At 40.0% G+C, this 18,777-nt stretch overlaps 1 protein-coding gene across 1 annotated transcript in view; it reads left to right on the forward strand.

The window, feature by feature from the left end:
- Positions 1-18,746: 18,746 nt before the first annotated feature.
- LOC127535839 (arf-GAP with Rho-GAP domain, ANK repeat and PH domain-containing protein 3-like) overlaps positions 18,747-18,777 on the forward strand; it is a 21,696-nt gene continuing 21,665 nt past the window's right edge. The window contains exon 1 of the mRNA XM_051954728.1: positions 18,747-18,754. Coding sequence (XP_051810688.1) covers positions 18,747-18,754 — 8 coding nt within the window. The remainder of the gene's footprint in view (positions 18,755-18,777) is intronic.

Genomic DNA, 18,777 nt, shown 5'->3' on the forward strand with positions numbered 1-18,777 from the left:
TACCACAATATCCTGAAGAGAAACACCATGCCATCTGGTTTAAGCTCAAGTTTAGGGATTTGTTTTTTAGCAAGACAATGAGTCAAACATATTTTGTTTACAGTCTTTATTCACTTTGAATGTGTTATTTCATCGCTGAGCTCTGCAGTACTGATGAATGTGGAAACGTAGCTCTTGTTCTCAAACTACTAGTTTCCTACCAGCAGCGTGTCTTGGCACAACCAAACCATGTTTGTGGCCATTCTGACTATTAAAGTGTTTCAGAAAGGGCTGGTTGCAGTACAGGCACTGATGTGTCAGGAATTTCCTCTTAAAATGGGCAAACTTGAATCATAAGTTATGTGTGCAAGCATTTTGGAATTCTGCTGAATATAGCTTTAGTTGGCCATTGCGTTACTTGTTACATTGTGTGACAGTGTTTAAATGTGGTATGTTAGATATTTAGAAGTCATACACTGAATCTCTCTAATATTACAACTTGCCATTGTGTAGTGCAGAGAAGTGGAGGGCTCAGTGGGAAGAACGATGCATGGACTTCATAGAGATTTCAAGGAAGGGATTATTTTTCTGGAAAAAGAAACCGATAAATATGAGACTGTGATGCACAGCTAGATTTTAATAGTTGAAACAAAAGCACAAGAGCTTTAACGATTACAAAGCTGAATACATACACATTTCAAATATATGACAGCGTTTTCTGCTGGGAAACCTTGTGTCCTACTGTGTTTATGTGGATGCTACCTGGACACCATCACCCATCTGAACACTGCTGAGGACCAAGCACAGTGTCACGAGCAACAAAACCCAATAAAAACTGCTCAGGAAGAGCTGGAAGAATGCAATACAAAACCCAAAGAATCTGACATCTAAGCCTCTTCGATTACGATCCAGTCAAAGTTCCCACTGCAATGCCAGAGTGATAGACACCAGCAGACACCCCCAGGGGTCAAGTGTTTACACCCTGACGGGTCAGACCTATTTTGGTAGCAATAGAGAGGCAGACACAACATTGACAGGTGGTTGTAAAGTTATAGCTATTTATTATTTACATCTGACACGATAACCTTTTAAAGCATACATGAAAACACTGACAGCTGAAGTCTGACTGCATCTGTAGGGCAGTTACAGCGTACATTATGTGATGAAGGGCTGTGTGGAACTACACTACCAGCCAAAAGTTTGCAGTCACTTGGACATGTCCCCATTTGTGAAAGAAAATCCTTTTTTTTTTCAATGAAGATGACATTAACTTAATCAGAAACAGAGTGTAGATACTGTACAGAGGAACATTTCCAGCAACCATCACTCCTGTGTTCTAATGCTACATTATGTTAGCTAATGGTGCTAAAAGGCTCATTGATGATTAGAAAACCCTTGTTCAGTTATGTTAGCACATGGATAAAAGTGGGAGTTTTCATGGAAAACATGGAATTGTCTGGATGACACCAAACCTTTTGAACAGTAGTCTATTTTTGAAAAACCTATGGAAAAACAACAATGGGCAACTATATGAGCTGCATGCTATTTAGCACATGTAATCAACACGATCCAGTGCTGCAACAATTAGTGTTGGAGCAGAACATGACATGAAAGAAAAGTTCTCACATTATGCACTGTAAGCACTTTCTCGGGCTCAGGATGGCATGCCTACAGGAGCACCACAGTGTGATGGTGTGCACCAGATCAAATGCTGTGCTACTGGCCCCTCACCAGCTCTTTACACCAGTCATCTGCTTTTGCCAGTGAGTCTCAGCTCAACTGACTGCAGTCAAAGTGTCAGCAGAGGTGAAATTGTTTTAAACAGCAAAAGAAAAAAAAACATCTTCAGAACAGAGAGCTTGTTGTGTTATACTGATCCAAGCTAAACAGAAAGTGGCAAAACCGTAACAAACGACAGGAATGATTCTTTTAAAAAGAAATTAGAGAATTAAGTAACATGATAGGTGGAGCTGCCTGTCTTAGTTCTTCCTCTGCCTTTCTCTCCTCATCACAGTTTCCTTTCTGTCTTTTCACCTCTTTCTTCTTCTCATTTCATCAGTTTTTATTACTCTCCATTATCTTGTAGAGCACAGATGTCTACTCCGTATGCTCAGACAAAAACATCTTCCCTCATCTCCTCTCTCTTGTAAAACCACCTTCTTTTTTCACGCCGTTCCTCTTTAGTTCTTTTTCATCCCTGTGCTCCCCTGTCCTCTCCTTTCATTATTTCCATCACCTTCTTCCCTCCTCCTCCTCCCATCAGTTGTCTCTTTGTAATAATGTGTTTTGATCTCTTCTGTTTTGTCATCAGGCTGTATACTTCCCTTCTTGTTTCCCATTCTGTCTTTCTTTGTGCATCCCTCTCGTCTTTTCTCCAGTGAATGGAAGTCTTGTGAGAGACAATCTACAGGCCTTTTTTTAAAAAACATTTTTCAGTCAGACACTGATTCATGTGCCCATCATCCTGTCCGCCCAAGGGCCATCGAGCCAGGCAGAAAAGACGCAAGCAGTCAACCATCGCTTTCTCTTCTCTCTGCAGTTGTTTCAGTTGCTCTGTTCTCTGACTTGTGTCTCTTTCTTCTCCTTTCATTCACATCTCAGTCTGTCGTACTTCTACCGTAGGTCTTGAGCCGTCAATTTTCTGTCTCAGTCTGCTATACACCCACTACTCATCGCTCATTTTGCTTGTTTCTCCTCTTTTTCTCTGTAGTTCTTCTCTTCTCATGACCTTCATCCTTCCCTTTTGTGAAACCTTCTACTCTGCTCTCATCAGTCACCACATTCGTTCAACAGAGCAGGGAGGAATGTGATTATTTACAGAGGTGAAAATATTTCAATATTCAGGTCAGCTTGGAAATATTTGCCTTAGTCTGAGTGAGACTCATTTGATTGTTTTTGCATCAGGGGTTGACCTTCAAATCTGGCATAAAGTGTAACCTCACTGTGGACGCTGGACCACCTCAGCAGTTCAAAGCAGTGGCCAAAGACTGCCTGAAATAAATTTGAACTTTTTTTGTTAAAAAAATTACAATTTATTTTACACTTTAAAGTAGTTAGTCTGTTGTTGGGATTTGTGACGTGGGGTGGGGGCTCTGTGATGTGTGCCTGCTATGCTAACATTGCTAGCTAGCTTGTCTCACGTAGACCTGTTAAAAGAGTGTTTTTCTTGCCACTGTCGCCTAGGGGCTGCTCTGGGGGTTCAGGCATATGGGTTCTGTAAAGCAGCTTGAGACAATTTGACTGTAATTGGCACTATATAAATAAAACTGAGTTGAATTGAATTGAACAGACCTATGTCTTATCAAACAGCATTTAGTAGTAAAAGATACGGATGTTGTTTAAGCAGAATACCAGACTGATTTATGTCTAGTTCTGAAACAAAATTATGTCTCATGTCAATTTCTGGCCTGTTCCCCTTTCTGCTTTGCCATCCAACTTTCCATTTTGTCTGCATCCTCTGACCAGAAAAGGAAGGGTTGGTCTGCACGGTGGCTTTCAGGGAAATCTGCTGTAATTATGAAGGGAAGTCCTGTGAAAGATGTGCTACTCTCTAGCTAATGTTTGTTATAATCTTTTCTCACTGTTTAGATCATTAAGACTGACAAATGTAAAAATGTGTGCGTTGTTGAAAAGGGTGGCTGAACATCCACTGACGACACCGAAGAGTGAGTGTGCCTTAACATGGCCCCGGCACACAGCAGATCTCACAGCATCTTGGGGTAGTTGGTGGTTACTGATGAATGATTAAATGTGTTGTACATCTGTACACAGTCATGAAGGTTGATGTTTGCCAGTTACTGAAAGCAATATCCATGTGCGGCTTGTTCAGTCGTTTTAGGTTTCATCTAGTCTTCAGTCTGGTGCCAGGTCTAAGATTCTGCAGCCATGCTTGCTGCTCCGTGAGACTGTAAAGACTCAAATATGAAGTGAATGGTATTGGCTATCTAGCGGCACTGGTGCATGTCAGTGTGAAAAGCCAGCCTCTGTAGTCAGCATGTTGGTGCCTAATACAGGGCAAAGTCAAAGGTTTGGTCAAGTTCATATCCTGGCAGGTTAATTATTATTTGTCCATAGTGGTTCTAGTGCTTTGGTTCTTATGGAAAGCAGTGCAAAGGAAGATGTTGGTGTGATTCTGTTTATCCATGCCATTCATCCCCCTCTTCTTTCTTCATTAGTGTGCCTTCTTTGTTGACTAAAGCTATCCATTTAGTGTACAGGATGCCACAGAAGTTGCTTCCTGTGAGTGAATGTGTGCAAATTTGATTTTGTTTTACTTTGGTATATTTTCCACCCTAGTGGTCGTGGTACCGTTATTTATAGGGGTGTAACGAAATGGTCAACTCACGAAACGATACGAAATACAAAACAGGGCTCACGATACAAAATACTCACAATATAAAATAAAGATTAAAGAAAATCCCCAACTGTAGGAAGTTATGCAAAAATCTCATTTTCTTTATTTTCTTCCTTATGCAGACACACAAAAAATAATACTGCATCAGTACAAAGTAAATGCTCTTTGAAAAAAAAATTGTATTTTTTTTCCCCCTTATTTAGACTACAGTGCAAATACAAACAGAAAATCTCAATAAAAAAGTGCTTTGTTGTTTTAATAATCAGGATAACTACATTCTTGAATGAAAAGGAAAACAAACAGCAGTCATAGGAGCTGCAGTCTGGACCTATAAATGTCTGAACTGTGAACTAGTTGTACTCGCTGCAGTATACGGTGAACTGTAGCGGCATATTTTGCACACGGTTTTTGTTTTATCCTCAATCTTCTCAACATTCTCTCCTCATTTACACAGGAAGCCAAAATAGGTCCACATCCTATTTGATGAAGGAGCGTCAGCTAATTCCTCAGCCTCGTCTTCCTCTGTTTTGAAGTGAGTGTTTTGCTACGGTGGGCGAGGAGGGTCAAAAATCATCAGTCTCAGTGGTGCGTGGTGCCTCTTCGCATTTTTTATTTTGTGTTTTTATTTTGTGCGTCTTTGAATTTTATTTCGTCATTTTTTATTTCACGAAATTTCGTGGCACGGAATTTCGTTAAACCCCTACTTACTTGTGTTTAAAACATGACCCAAGTGACTGTGGAACACTTGGCTCTGCAAAGCTCTACAGATGGCTAAAATGGAGAGGCCGATTAGTGGGCCAGCAGTGCTGATTAAAAGGATGCAGCATTGTTATGCCTCATTCTGTTGCGTCACATTTGGTAGGATGACAGAATTTTTTAGAACAGTTTGAGGAGCATCAGTGTCACCAAGACATTACTACATTTTCATTTTTTTTCTTATTCTTTGATCAAATCCCTCTCTGGCCTGGTTGTGGGCACACAGAGACTCACTGATTGCAGTTTTCCCTAGTGTCCCTGATTCATCGAACTCAGGGTTGGTCACTTTGGCCTTACAGTTGTGGAGCTATAACTGACTGAATATGGAGATTTCCATAAAACAGCCTTAAAGAGGGTTCAGTTGTTGTAGCACTTGCTATTGGCAAGGCAGAGTGGTGGCCTGTGGTGTCTTCTCTCTCTTTCTGTTTGTCTGTTGCTTATGTCTGTTTTGTGCATGTATTACAGAGAGTACAGAGAGAGTGTGTGTGAGTGTGTGTCATGTCATGTCATGTCATGTCATGTGTTTCAAGATGGAGAGCAGGCACAGTGAAGGACAAGCGTTTCCTCATCTATTTATGAGGCCGTCAGCAGAAAAGCCAGCCAAGCATCTTAATGACCTATGACTCAACTCAGAGAATAATCAGACACACACACACACACACACACACACACACACACACACACACACACACACACACACACACACACACACACACACACACACACACACACACACACACACACACAGAGGGGTGTGTTACACCAAAAGCACATGGAGCATAAACAATACAGTCACACTCACAATAGAAGGCAGTGTTGTGACCTCATGGTATGAGGGCGACATGACCAAGTCCATCTGACCTCTTTTTCTGTCTATAATAACCATTAATACATCTCAGTTGACAATTAGTTTTGTGGTAATCACAGAGTAAATGATATTAATGTGAAAAGGCCATGCTTGGGGTTATGACACCTTTTCAAAATCGACCTGATAGGAAACATTTTGTAATTATGGGAATTATTTTCCTTCCAGCAGCTGCTCTGTGTATTTTTTTTTTCAGAAGTCTTCAAATAAAATCAAGTGACAGTAACAGAGGATTTTACAAAATGCATCATCATATTATGAACATGAGCTATCAGAGTGTTGTGTCTCTCCTTTCCCTCTCATCTCTGTATGTCTCCGGGGAGTTTATTGATCTGAGCTGAACAGGAGTTTGTTTACTCCTCAGGGTTTAGGATTAGCAGTTAGCATACTGGAGAGATTAATTTTCTAATCTTTTAATCAGTGGTGAATATTTATGATTTTACATGTGATTATGCTGTTCCATGGAGTGGCTGTCTTGGAGCAGAGGGAAGCTGTGTTTGCTTTTTTCCTCTGTTTTTAATTTATGATTGTGTGTGATGAGCAAAAGTGGGTGCAGGGGGAGTTCTGGCACAAAATTATTATTACTGTAGAAAATACAAAAATATAAAATATGCCACATCAGTGCTACTGTCATTATTAGATGAGAACATTTAAATGAAGCTAAGCTGGTCTCTGGCATGGCAACTGGTAAACACAGCAAAGACAGGCTGAATTACTGGTCCACGAAGAGAGAGATAAAACAGTGGCTTCAGCTGTAAAGTCTCGTCACTGGATAGGTGAAATTCAATCAATTCTTTTAAATTAATTTTGTATTGTTATCCAGTAATATATACACATAATATTTTTACTGTGTATGTTAACAGTGAATCACATACATGGCTTTTCCTGACAGTGAGATACTAATGGTACCTGTGCACATGTCTGACATTATCAGGCTGCAGTGATATGAATTAAAAAATACTGAGTCAAGCACAGTCCAGGTGAACATTCAGGTGGGTCGACTCGCAAAGCTTTTAAATGTGGGAAAAACATATAATCACTATTTTTGTAACAGCTATTGCAATAATGATTTGATTTAAACCTATAGTTAAATTTTCATGCAGTAATATATTTAAAACTGGAAAAGCACTCAGAGCGCAGTCCTCCTCCAAGGCTGTTCATTCCCTCATATGGCATTCAGACATGCAGAAAATCTTACTTTTTTTTAAAGAAATGCAGCATTTATTTATTACATCATAGGACACGAAAGGGACAAAAGGCCAAGGTACTGCCATTAACATGATGGGACTTCCTGTGCTTTCAGATGCTCCTGACGGATGGGTGTTTGTGGCCATAGCCTACTTAATGGAGACTGGAGGAGAAGATGTCTCTCTGTGTGTCCGATCAAATAGCTTCCTGCAGACTTTTGTTACCGCCCGGAAAAACTCCGTTTTCCAGAAGGTATTGTTTTCAGCTGCATGGTCTTGCTTGCTTGTTTGTCTGTAACAATTTGGTTTCCGCGCGATAACTCGATAAAATATTGATGTAGCCTCACCATATTTGGTACACAGGTCTACCATAATAACACACAGGTCAAGTTCGCATTTGGTGACCGTGACCTCATTTTCAAGGTCACAGGGGTCATCTTTGTCGCCGGGCGGTCCAAGTTTGGTAAAACTTCTTGTTTGTTTGTTTGTTGCCTTGTTTTGAGGATGGAGAAGAGGCAGTGCAAGTGTAAGGTTTTTTGTTGGTTTGGTTCGTTGGTTCAGACTCCCACAATAAATACCAACATTTTGATTGGTCTGTAGGATCTCAGATGTGGCGTCCTCTTTACATGTTGCTACTCATTTTTCATTGTTCAAGTGTGGCTTTTGTAAGGTGGTTGTACTGTTTTGGAGTGCATTGTCACAGGGCTAGTGTTAATCTGATGGTACTGTGGTGTGTGTGTGTGTGTGTGTGTGTGTGTGTGTGTGTGTGTGTGTGTGTGTGTGTGTGTGTGTGTGTTGGCTAATCACAGCCTCTTGAAGATGGGTCCACATGGACCCTGCATATTTTGCAAAGATGTTGAAATTAGCAGTAAATGCACCTTAGTGGACCTTTAAGACTTTGCAGACGTGGAAAATCAGTTGGTCCCCTCACGGCTGCTCCAACATCTTTGAGCTTATTTTTAGGTTTTCCACCTCAAAGCGTGTGCTTTGTTTGGTCCAGTCTTATTGCTCTCAGCACCAGCAAGCAGTAAAAACGTGACAGTTAGAGAGCATAGAGGTGGCCGTGGTTGAGATTTTAGTTCAATATTGTTTGCTTAGCGATGTATCGATGCTACACATCCCAGCATTTATAAGCCAGGTTGAACAATACACAGTACGAGAACTGAGAAACAGTAGAGATATGAGATAGTCTTGCGTGTCCATGGCCTCGCATCTTAAATAAGGATTTAATTACACCCGTAGCTAACCAGCAAAAGACAGTCAAAACAAGTGGATCTCAAAATCTTCCCCTGACAGTTATTAAATTATCCAATTAAAAACAGAGATTATCCTCAACGATTATCTCACTGAGTCTGTTTTTCTCTGCACCACTCTCATCATATTTGTTTAGCAGGAAAAATGAAAAGTGACAGTTCTTTCAGTGTCTATCCTGTATGGTAATCCTGAAACTAAGACTGATTTAGTGCAGATGTAAGTCTCCTGTCCTGATGTGAAAGTGCTTACTCAGACCAAACCTTGCTCGTCACTGCTGTACAGGTGATGGTACTATTTCTTACACTTTGGATTTCATTTTGCCAGCTTTGGCTATTATTTTCATCATATCAATATGGTGACCAAAATAACTGGTGATATCATGACCATGACGAAATCCAAAAACAGCTCTTATTGGCTGATAAAAAAGACAGCTGAAAGCTCTACAGCTGAGTAGGAGGTGATACTGATTTGGATCAGTCATATACCTGCACATTTCTCCCACATCCAACACCTACCATTCACTTACGGTGGAATGCATCCCTGGCCTGAACATGCACCGTTTTCCAAGTTAATCAGCATTACAGGCCTCACCTGTTTGTGGTCACAATATTTTGTCCCATTGCAAGTCATTTATAAAAAAATGTAATACAAGAACAAATTTTAAAAAACAACACTAGGAGGAACACGTTTCTACTAAAACAAAAAGAGACAGATGACATCTCCTTCATGACTGTGCATTACAGATGCAGCTAGCCAAAGTTAGCATGAAGACGGCAAGCAGTAAGAAACAGCCAATCGGCCTATGTCCAAAGCTGAAAAGTACCCTACAGGATGGCCAACCACTGAACTTCCAGCAGCAACCTCATTCATTTTCAGCACTGTTTCTGGACAGAATCATTGACTTCTATGAAGAATTTTTGGCTCCACTGTCTTCAGCTAGCCTCTCTGTCTTTCTGCAGTTTGCTGCTGATCAGTCAGTTGCAGTGAGTTCAAAAGAGCCTTTTCACTGAAAATGATCATTGTTTGTGGGTTAGTAATTTGACCCACTTATATTGAGAAGTGAGAAAAGGTACACATTAACTTTGTCATAACAGAAACAAGACAATATTCCATCATTAATTAAATGGAGAAAAGATACAAACAATCCAAATCACATCTCTAATGTTTAGAGCTGTTCATGCAGATTTCAGAATATTATGTCTCTTTTTCTACAAGAAAAGCCATCAGGGTTTAACCAGTGTATGTATTTTTTTCTTTAGCTGCCTAGTAGAAGGATCACAGAAGCAAACAGCAGTGTTTTGTGTGATTTAGCTGAGTCAGAGACAGGGAGGTATAGGCGTGTTGTGGTCTGTATGTCGGCTGCTTTCCAGTGGACCAAGCCAAGCAGATAATAAAGCAGCAGCACCTCGCTGACCAGCAGCTCAGAAAACCCTCCTCTACTGTGTGTGTGTGTGTGTGTGTGTGTGTGTGTGTGTGTGTGTGTGTGTGTGTGTGTGTGTGTGTGTGCGTGCGTGTGTGTGTGTGTGTGTGTGTGTGTGTGTGTGTGTGGTGTGCTTCTGCTAAGCAGGCCGTGATATTAGCCGTTGGGGTTTGGGGAGGTTGAAGGAGACTCTTGAATGGAACGAAACAATATTGATTTTTTTTCTTGGAAAGGCTAACTTTGGGAAAAACTCCTCATAAGGCCACAAGAACAATTTGTGGCTACCTATATGGGGATATATGACAAAACTGTGAAACTAAACAAACAACCATCAACCTTTTATCATTACCAAAGATAGAGAGGAAAATAGTTCAGTAGTTCTCTGGTTTGTTACTCAGGGTGCATTTGACTGACATATTCTCGTCATATGCTGTCATTTTTATTTAATGTCAAAAAACAAGTTACCTGCCTACGTTTGGGAACAGCATCTGACTGTTACAAAACATAAATCTGGCAAGGAGACGCAAGCAGTCAGGTGACAGGCTTAGCTAATCCTAAGGCTAGCTGAAGGTTGGAAAGAGTTGGAGAGAAAGCAAAGGCAACAGAAAACCTCGTATTTTAACTTTGACCTACAGAGCTTATTGTACTTGTGGGCATGTGGTTCGCATGTATGGGATTGTGACGTAAGACCTCTGGTTCTACACAGAAGTTGAGACACAGGAGATAAATTTCTATTAATATTGGCATCTGACTGTGGGTAAGACGCAAACTAGAGGACTCTCCGAAATGTCTCTTAATTGAAACATACTGGCTAGTTGTACCTTGCCAGCTGTTGTGTGCTCTACACCATTGAGCACCAGCAGTGCAACGACCTCACAGGGAGAAGTAAACACTTATTATTTAGGCATGTGATTGTGACAGTGTTAGTAAGTGCAACTGCGGACCGTTATGGCGTGTCCAAACTGCCTCAATATGACTAAAGGCACTGTTACCATTGGTAGTTGTGGTGGGATGTAGTGGCCTGAGACTGTTGCGTGATCGGATGCTGCGTACAGCTGCCCTCATGAGCAAAACAGCAGTGCACGTAGGGCTCTACAGACTGTCCTGGCTTATTTTTCAGTTGCTCATAGCGCAAATGTAGCGACGCACATCAGCACAGCCCATGCTAACCACTCCCTCGAAGTAGCATACACAGCGTACTGCCTGAATTCCAGTCGTTAGAGGAGTTAGAGTGACACGCACCGCAATTAAATCCGGTGCCCCGCCACCTGCTATTCAATACTTATAAGATTTAGAGAAAGTCCATGAACGAGTCCTGTGAGAAGCATATTTCATGACTGTCTGTCACAGCACCGTCACGGATGTAAAATAACAGCGGGTGCCGAGAGAGTTTAATACAGAGATAGAGAGAGTGAGGTAGGATTGCACTGGAGAGAGAGAGGACCCTGTAGAGGAGTCCGATGGTGACAGTGCAGCCATAGCTAATGTGATTCCCCTGCCGTGACTCATAGAAGAGGTATATAAATACTCACACAGGCCTGTCACTGACACGCAAACCCTCCCCGCTTTCATAAACCCATGAGACACAGAGAGACAGAATTTAAAGCACGAATTTTTCTCTTTTCCCTCCTGAACTGTGGATTTGTGTTTATCCAGCAGTGTGGAAGGTATGTATGTGTCTCCCACACAGCTGTGGAGTGAAAAAAAAAAGTGAAATGAAGAAGACTAAGATGAATGATAGTGGGGTTCCTGGAGACTCAACTAAGCAGAAAGAGTAGAGAAAAAGAAGTGAAGTAAAGGAGAAGACTAAGATGGGTGAGGGTGGATGGTGAGGCGCCCCAAATTCCTCAAAGTGTGAGATGAGATTTGTTTTTGACAAGTGTCCACCTGCAGCTGTTAGCACACTGAGCTTCCTGCTGATGGAGATGAGCAGAGTAATGTGGACATGATGCTCCTCACATTTGCAGCTGCCAAGTTAAGCCAAACTTAATAATACAGAAGGATGAACATCACCTGTTGTCTTCATCTGAGTTGAGATTTGACTCCAGAGTCCATGAGGGTGTATTTATACCTCATCTTCAAGACTTATGGACCCAAGAAGCATTTTGCTGGAGTCACTGAACCTTCTGCTATTTGATTCCATTCTGTATGTTTACAGGCTCATATGTTTGCCACTTAATGCAATTTCATATTTTAAAAAAAGAGAAACATTAATATGGATGTATGCAGTGAAAAAAAGTATAAACAAAGCTAAGTATGTTATATTTAAAGACATTTTAAATTCCCTCTAGGTTGCCACATGGTTGCCTTTACGACAGCTTGGCATACCTTTGTCAAATTCTTCCTCAACTTCATGAGGCTGTTACATGGATTGGTTTCCAGCTAACAAGTGAGCCTTTTTAAAGGTAGCTAGTGGAATTTGTTGTCTTCTTAATGCAATGGAGACCAGTTGTGCTGTGCTTAGATAGTGTTGGTATACAACAAATAGTGAGTAGAAAACAACATGCAGGGGACAGTGATGTAGGCAATTAAATCCCACAGACATCCGTCAGCTTATTAGAGAAAAAAAAGTCAGTTCCCACACATACATATTACCTCTGCACTGATTTATTAAAAAGTCAATGTTTTGGTCACCCTCCTCAGGACATATTAACAATACAGTAAGATAGCCTTTAAATACAGTTCACAATACTGCTCAAATATTGCATGATAAACCACAGCTGTGTTGGAGATGCATCCCACACAATCAAGATTCCCCCAAAGCACATGACACCTCTAGTCTTCTGAAGAAGCCTCAGTTGTGAGTCATTCCAGAACTGGAGGACATTTTACATTCCACCATCAAATTTCAAATAATCCAAGCAGAAAATCCTAAAATATGCAGTTCTTGTGTAAATGTACTTGTCCTGAGGCCAAATCTTTAAAAAAAAAAAAAAAAAACAAAAAACTAGGAAAAAGAATGTTTAAAAATATTTTTAAAATACCAAATAAGTCTGGAGTTCCCCCTAAAATGCCATTTTCTTTTGCCCCACCCGCTGATACCAAACTGAATCTCAAATAAACTGGTAAAATGAAAATTAACTCCTTCTTTTGGTAAGTATTTTTCATTGTTGTCTCTGAATTGTGGACATATTTAATCACATAATATTTTAAATAAAATGTTATGCATGGAACCTGTGTCCACAACATTAGCGTAACCTTTTAGCTGGTAGAAGAAAAGAAAACAGTGAATCACATCAAACACTGAATTAGCATCATCAAACAGTTTTCTAAGAATGGGTAGAGCAAAGCCTGTCTTCTTATATTTTTCATATTTTCATAATATTGTCGGCCTCAATGAATGTCTCACTCAAACTCATGCAACCCTGTAATGCATATATCAGGATAGAGAAATTTTTGACTATTTCTTGACTGTTTTCATCAGTCAGTTTGTCCTCTCGGTCAGCAGTCAAGCTACAAATATCTATCTTCTATGCTGAGAAAAGCTAACATTAGCATGGTTAGGCACCCTGTTACTGTGATTAGATAGGGTTAGCAAACAACAATAAAACACGGAATAAAATGGTACATTGATATGTAAGCTGAGCCAATCCAGTCTTTGATAGTTTATTACTTATTATGATCAATTGGAGCAAAAAATTGTAAAAGAAAGGTTTCTTTTCAAATATTTTGAAGTCCAGAATGTCTCCGTTGTGGAATGACCATAATAACTAATATAAAGTACAGAATGCATCATGGATCCACAACCTCTCATTTATCCAAATTATGTTGCACAAAGAAGCACAAAACGAACATTTTGGATTGCTTTGTTTGATCGGTTTTCCTGGTTTTGGGTTTAGAAGCAAGCCTATGTCGTCTTTAGTTGTCATATTCATTTGTTGTCGGCCTTATGTCTTTATCAATCTGGTCACTGCTATTGTTATTGCGGACTAAGAAATTCTGACTACTTTCTGACTGTAAATTCATAAGCAAAAGATCGGGTCCCTATAAAAGGCAGTAAACACAGACTAGGTGAATAAAATTCTATAACTACTCATGAAAGAAGCTTTAGAACATTAAATGGATTACAGCCCAGTGTGGATGATTTAACTGTATTAATTTAAGGTTTTAAAAGCAAATGCCAAATATCAACACTACGTGGAATAGAAAGATGTTGTTGATTGGGGGATATGTAATGCGTCGAATTGCTTCATTCCAGTGCTCGGATTATGGTTGTTACTTATAATTGATTTATGTGACGCAATTTGTAAAGCGACGAGGCCTTTATTTTAAATTTTTGAATGGTCAACTATGTTTCATGGTTCTGGGTGACCATATATTCATATTACGTAATGGATCACTGGGATGCCATACCTCTCATTTATCTTCCAAATATTAATTTAGCACAAACATAGAAGCACAAAACGAACATTTGTCAGGGTAATTAAAAACACCACCAAGAGAAAGTGCATATGTATATCTAGTAATGGAAAGAGAACTCACACGATCAAATACAATAAGGAATTATATATGTATTACTTTAAGGAGAGCACTTATTTACACTTGGTAACCCTCACATTGGAAACTGCAAGTTGCTTCAATACACTTCCAGTCTAGTCGTAGAGAAACCTTTTTTGTTTTTTTTTTTTAATCTTTTTTTAAAAATAGATCTTCAATTTACATTTTCATAATTGTTACTGGGGAACATAACAGCACGTTCTGTTCCCACAAGAGGAGGGGCAAGGGGCAAGCTCCTACAGTATGACTGAACACATTTATATTTGTCACGCATGAGGAATCCATCGCATGCACATTTTCAACATACATAACTGTGTTGTTGTACAGTTACCTCTTGTATCTCCACCAGGTAAGTCTGCTTCTCACAGTCTCTGTAGATTTTCGGCTATGTTGAAGACTTACGCGAAACTATCGCACCTCCAGCAGTAAAAAAAAATAAAAATTACAGATACTCTGCTTTCAGCCAAAAACAGATCGATATTCTACTCGCTGTTACTGGGTCACCACTTCAAGTTGTTAGGAGATTACGGTAAAAGCCCTTATCATGGTTTACCCCTCCAGCTAATTGCTGAAGTTTCTGAGCCTCTCCTTAGCGTGATTGAGTCTGGACCTCCAGATGTTTCTAAGTTCAAGAAGGTGGATAAGTGACTGCTTTTTGCTGTCAAGGATACTCTCCAGCTTCTAAAATGAAGTCTCAGACCCGTGTTGGTACCTCGCAGATGGGACACTTCAAAACACCAGTGCCAATGTGTGTTGGTGACTGCAGGGTTTGAACCAGGATTGACTCGAGATTAAAATCTCTGTACCCAAGTCAGTGACGTTCCTCTTCAGCATGTTGTGTAACAGACTGAAACAGGGTGTTGTGGGTCATGTTTCAAAGTTGGCATATTGTGGTTAAAGATACTAAATCTTCACTTGAAATTTGCTCAGAAAAGATGATACTGTCTTGTTGTCGTTTTCATGGATTTGTTTTCATTCAGGTAAAAAAACAACAAAAACAAAACAATAGTATAAATGTTTATGTAATTATATGCTTCATTTGTCTCTAATTCAACAGTATTCTCTGTTTCTGTTGTCAGATTGTTCAGAGGACTACAATCTATAATTTCATTTAGCAGATGCTTTTATCCAAAGCGACGTGCATCTGAGAGGATCACGCAGTTAATGTGGAAATGATCACCTCATAAACAGGGCTACTATGTTACAACTACCTCTATTGTCATAGCAATGCAGATCAAATCTCATTTTTTATTACACTGCAGTCTTCAGAAGTGCAGATTACAGAAGTGTAATGAACTCAGCTGTTGTTGTGCAATTATACTTAACCACCCACAATACTGCCTGAAGCTTATACTGACTGTTTAAAGTCACAAAACACAAGAGAAGTTAGGAGTGATGAATGAGTTTGCATAGTTATTTAAGCAGAGGCTGCCAAAACAGTGAAACCAATTGTCAAACTGTATGTTAATAGCTTTGAACCAGGACCGTTTCAGGAAATACTCCCGTGAAACAAATGAAACCTGTGTGCTTGAGAACAATGTCTCTCTCTGAAAGGTGTTCCAGTGAAACAACTAGGGACCAGGGAGCTCCTCATGGCTTGTCTGAAGTAAAAATGGGATCTAAAATGTCTTTTCCAGCCCGATTTTTACCTATTGGGACAGGAGATTTGCATGTAAGGAAAAATATTCTTTGAGTTTTAAACATTGTATATGATCATTAGCATACCACTTATTGTGGAAGGACATTTAGTGCAGCTCGCTGTGCTCCTTGCTGCCTTGTAAAAAGATCAAACTACAGCTAGATTTTCCATTGTATCGAGTCATATTTTTTCTTCTGGAGATTAACATTTTCAGAGACAGAATACAAAAGCTGAACAATAATGTGGACTTTTATGAATGCCTTGTGAAGTATTAGTTATATAGATGCGTGAATCGCCTGAGTGTTCGAGAGATCAGACTAATCACGATGATCGTATGTTTCCGAAATTTGCTATCTGAGGATCAGGTGCCCACATGTGTGCAGATTTTCTGTCCGTTTTCTAGATCTCGTATGATGGTTTGCTCTCGCGTGGATGCGTCGTTTTTGTTTTTTTGCCACTCTGATCCTTCCTATCTCTAGATCAGACCTGAGGGAGGGTAGTAAGTAACTCATCGTGCTTAAATAAGGCCCCTTGAGAGCCTGTTGAATATGGTGTATGTTTATGTGTCATAGCATAGACGTGTTTAATAATATCGCTTTGTCATTTTGAAATTGGAACTTGGTCGTCTCAATGCTTAGCTGAAGCTGATCAAGCAATGCAACGAACCATTACATTGACAAATAAATCTTCAGGATGTTTTATCAATCGTTTAGCTTATATTTTCGTAGCAACTTCACCTTGAGTTATTGGTGCTGGTGGGGACCGAATCCTAAAGCGAGCCCAGCTCCGTCTAGTCCGAGCTGATCTCGCCTGTCTGTTATGCTGAGATCCACTCAAGCCAGAGTGTGGGTGATAGCCCGCTAGGCACCATGCCGCCCTGCACCGAAATAACAAAGTTAATCAGCTACATCTCAAATTCGGCCTCGCAAAACGCAAATGCACAATCATGGAGACACTCGGCTCTGTTTCTGGACAGCGTCACATGATGGAGGTGATGTGCAGCATCACAGAAAGCCAAATGTCAGGGCGGACAGACAATATAGTGCATTTGAAGAATAAGCAAGGGTCGAATGAGTATTTCATGACTTCAGTTTCGCTGAAAACTGCGTGACTCTCATTGAGAAGAAAGAGAAAGAGGGGCCTCTTTCTTGTAATTGCACGCACTTCGTTAACATAATGCATTAAACAGGGGGCCCCTGGAAGAATGCAGCTAAAAGGAATTTTTTCCCTCTCTCTCTCTGTTTTCCCACATTGAGCGAGGCTATGGATAAGTCCAATTGGATTCTGCTTGTTTATCTCTCAAGCCGCCTAATCTGATCCCTGGGAAGTCATGGAACAAGATGTGATCAGTTGAAAAACCGTCCCGGCTTGATAAGAGAGAATGGATTTCTATCCTACCTGCCAGCACTCGCTGGCAATTTAAAAGAATGAAAATACTGGAAAATGTCACAGTGTAAGGGGCAGTTTTTTGTTTAATATATATTCATTTCAAATTGATGAGGTACTCCGCATAAAATATCAGTATGTGTATGTACAAAGGCCTGCAGTTATTTCCTACATGGATTATGGCATTCGTAAGGGTAAATTAAAGGAAAACCTCTCCGTATAAGGAAAATAGTTCCGTTTTACCAACAAACACCCGTCTAACCAAATAGTTGAACACCACACCCGTTCCCGAGAATCACTTGGTCAACTCTGTGCAATCAGCTTCAGATGCGTGATGGTGAAAGAATGAGTAAAATTTGCCTGAACATATAGAACCAGCGGTTAATCAGCTGATGTCTACTAGCCATTAGCTCCCAGGAAATAAATTTCGATAGCAGTAAGTCTTGAATTTTATTTTGCACTCTTCAATGATGGTTTTATGGAATGGTTTATTTTGGGAGGATGAGTAACCAGGAAATAATTCACTTAATAATGGAGCTTCTGACAGAGGAAGACCAAGTTTCTTAAGTACCAGGGCAGAGGACAAAAAGGTTTCACTTTTATACATGTCTTAGTTTGAAGTGTGCTTTTTGTATCACGTTATCAGTTTTTAGTATTTTGCAGGTTGTGTGATTGATACTCTTTGAAACTACTTCCAGTTTAAAATTAAGCAGTGGTTCGCCTGAGGGTGAGTTCAAATAGTCTTTCTACTTTAACAGAATTAATTTGTTCCTGTGTTGATTCATTCATGGTCATTTATTGTCATCTTTGTTTATTGTTGCAAAGCCACAAGGTGCTGTTGTCACTGTTTTTATTTTATGACAGGCGACGAGATGAGTTTTTTCTGGCAACCATTTATAATATTTAATTTGCTTCAATTCAAAAATATCAATCTTGCATTACACTCACTTGCAATTTAGAGCATTATTTACATTTTATAGTCATAGGTTAGCACTGCGCACTTGGTAAGACTATGCCAGGTTCAGAACCAAAAAAGTTCTGAGGTTTTAATATGCAAATTTGGTTGTTGGGCACCACAGTTTATGTGTTTTAATCAAAATGCCAGTGTATAAGCGGGAGAAACTGATGCAGCATCTTGACGTACATGAAAAAGACTAGCCTTCAAAATTTGCTCAACAATCTTGCATCTGTCGGACATTTTTTCTTGCCATGATCGTTTGACAGTGACCAAATAATGAGCACAACTGGCCCTTTTCACACATGGTGACCAGACATGCTAGCTGTATTATTACTCTGACAAGGAAATGTTTTGGGTGATCGACGTATTTGTGTCTGGTCTGTTCATCGTTTGTCTGTCTGTCTGTTAGCACATTATCTCAATGGGACTTACAGATTTTTGATGAATTTTCATGGGAAGGTCAGAAATATGACGCAAGGACC

The sequence above is a fragment of the Acanthochromis polyacanthus genome, chromosome 10, assembly GCF_021347895.1.
Source record: "Acanthochromis polyacanthus isolate Apoly-LR-REF ecotype Palm Island chromosome 10, KAUST_Apoly_ChrSc, whole genome shotgun sequence".
NCBI classification, from domain to species: Eukaryota; Metazoa; Chordata; class Actinopteri; family Pomacentridae; genus Acanthochromis; species Acanthochromis polyacanthus.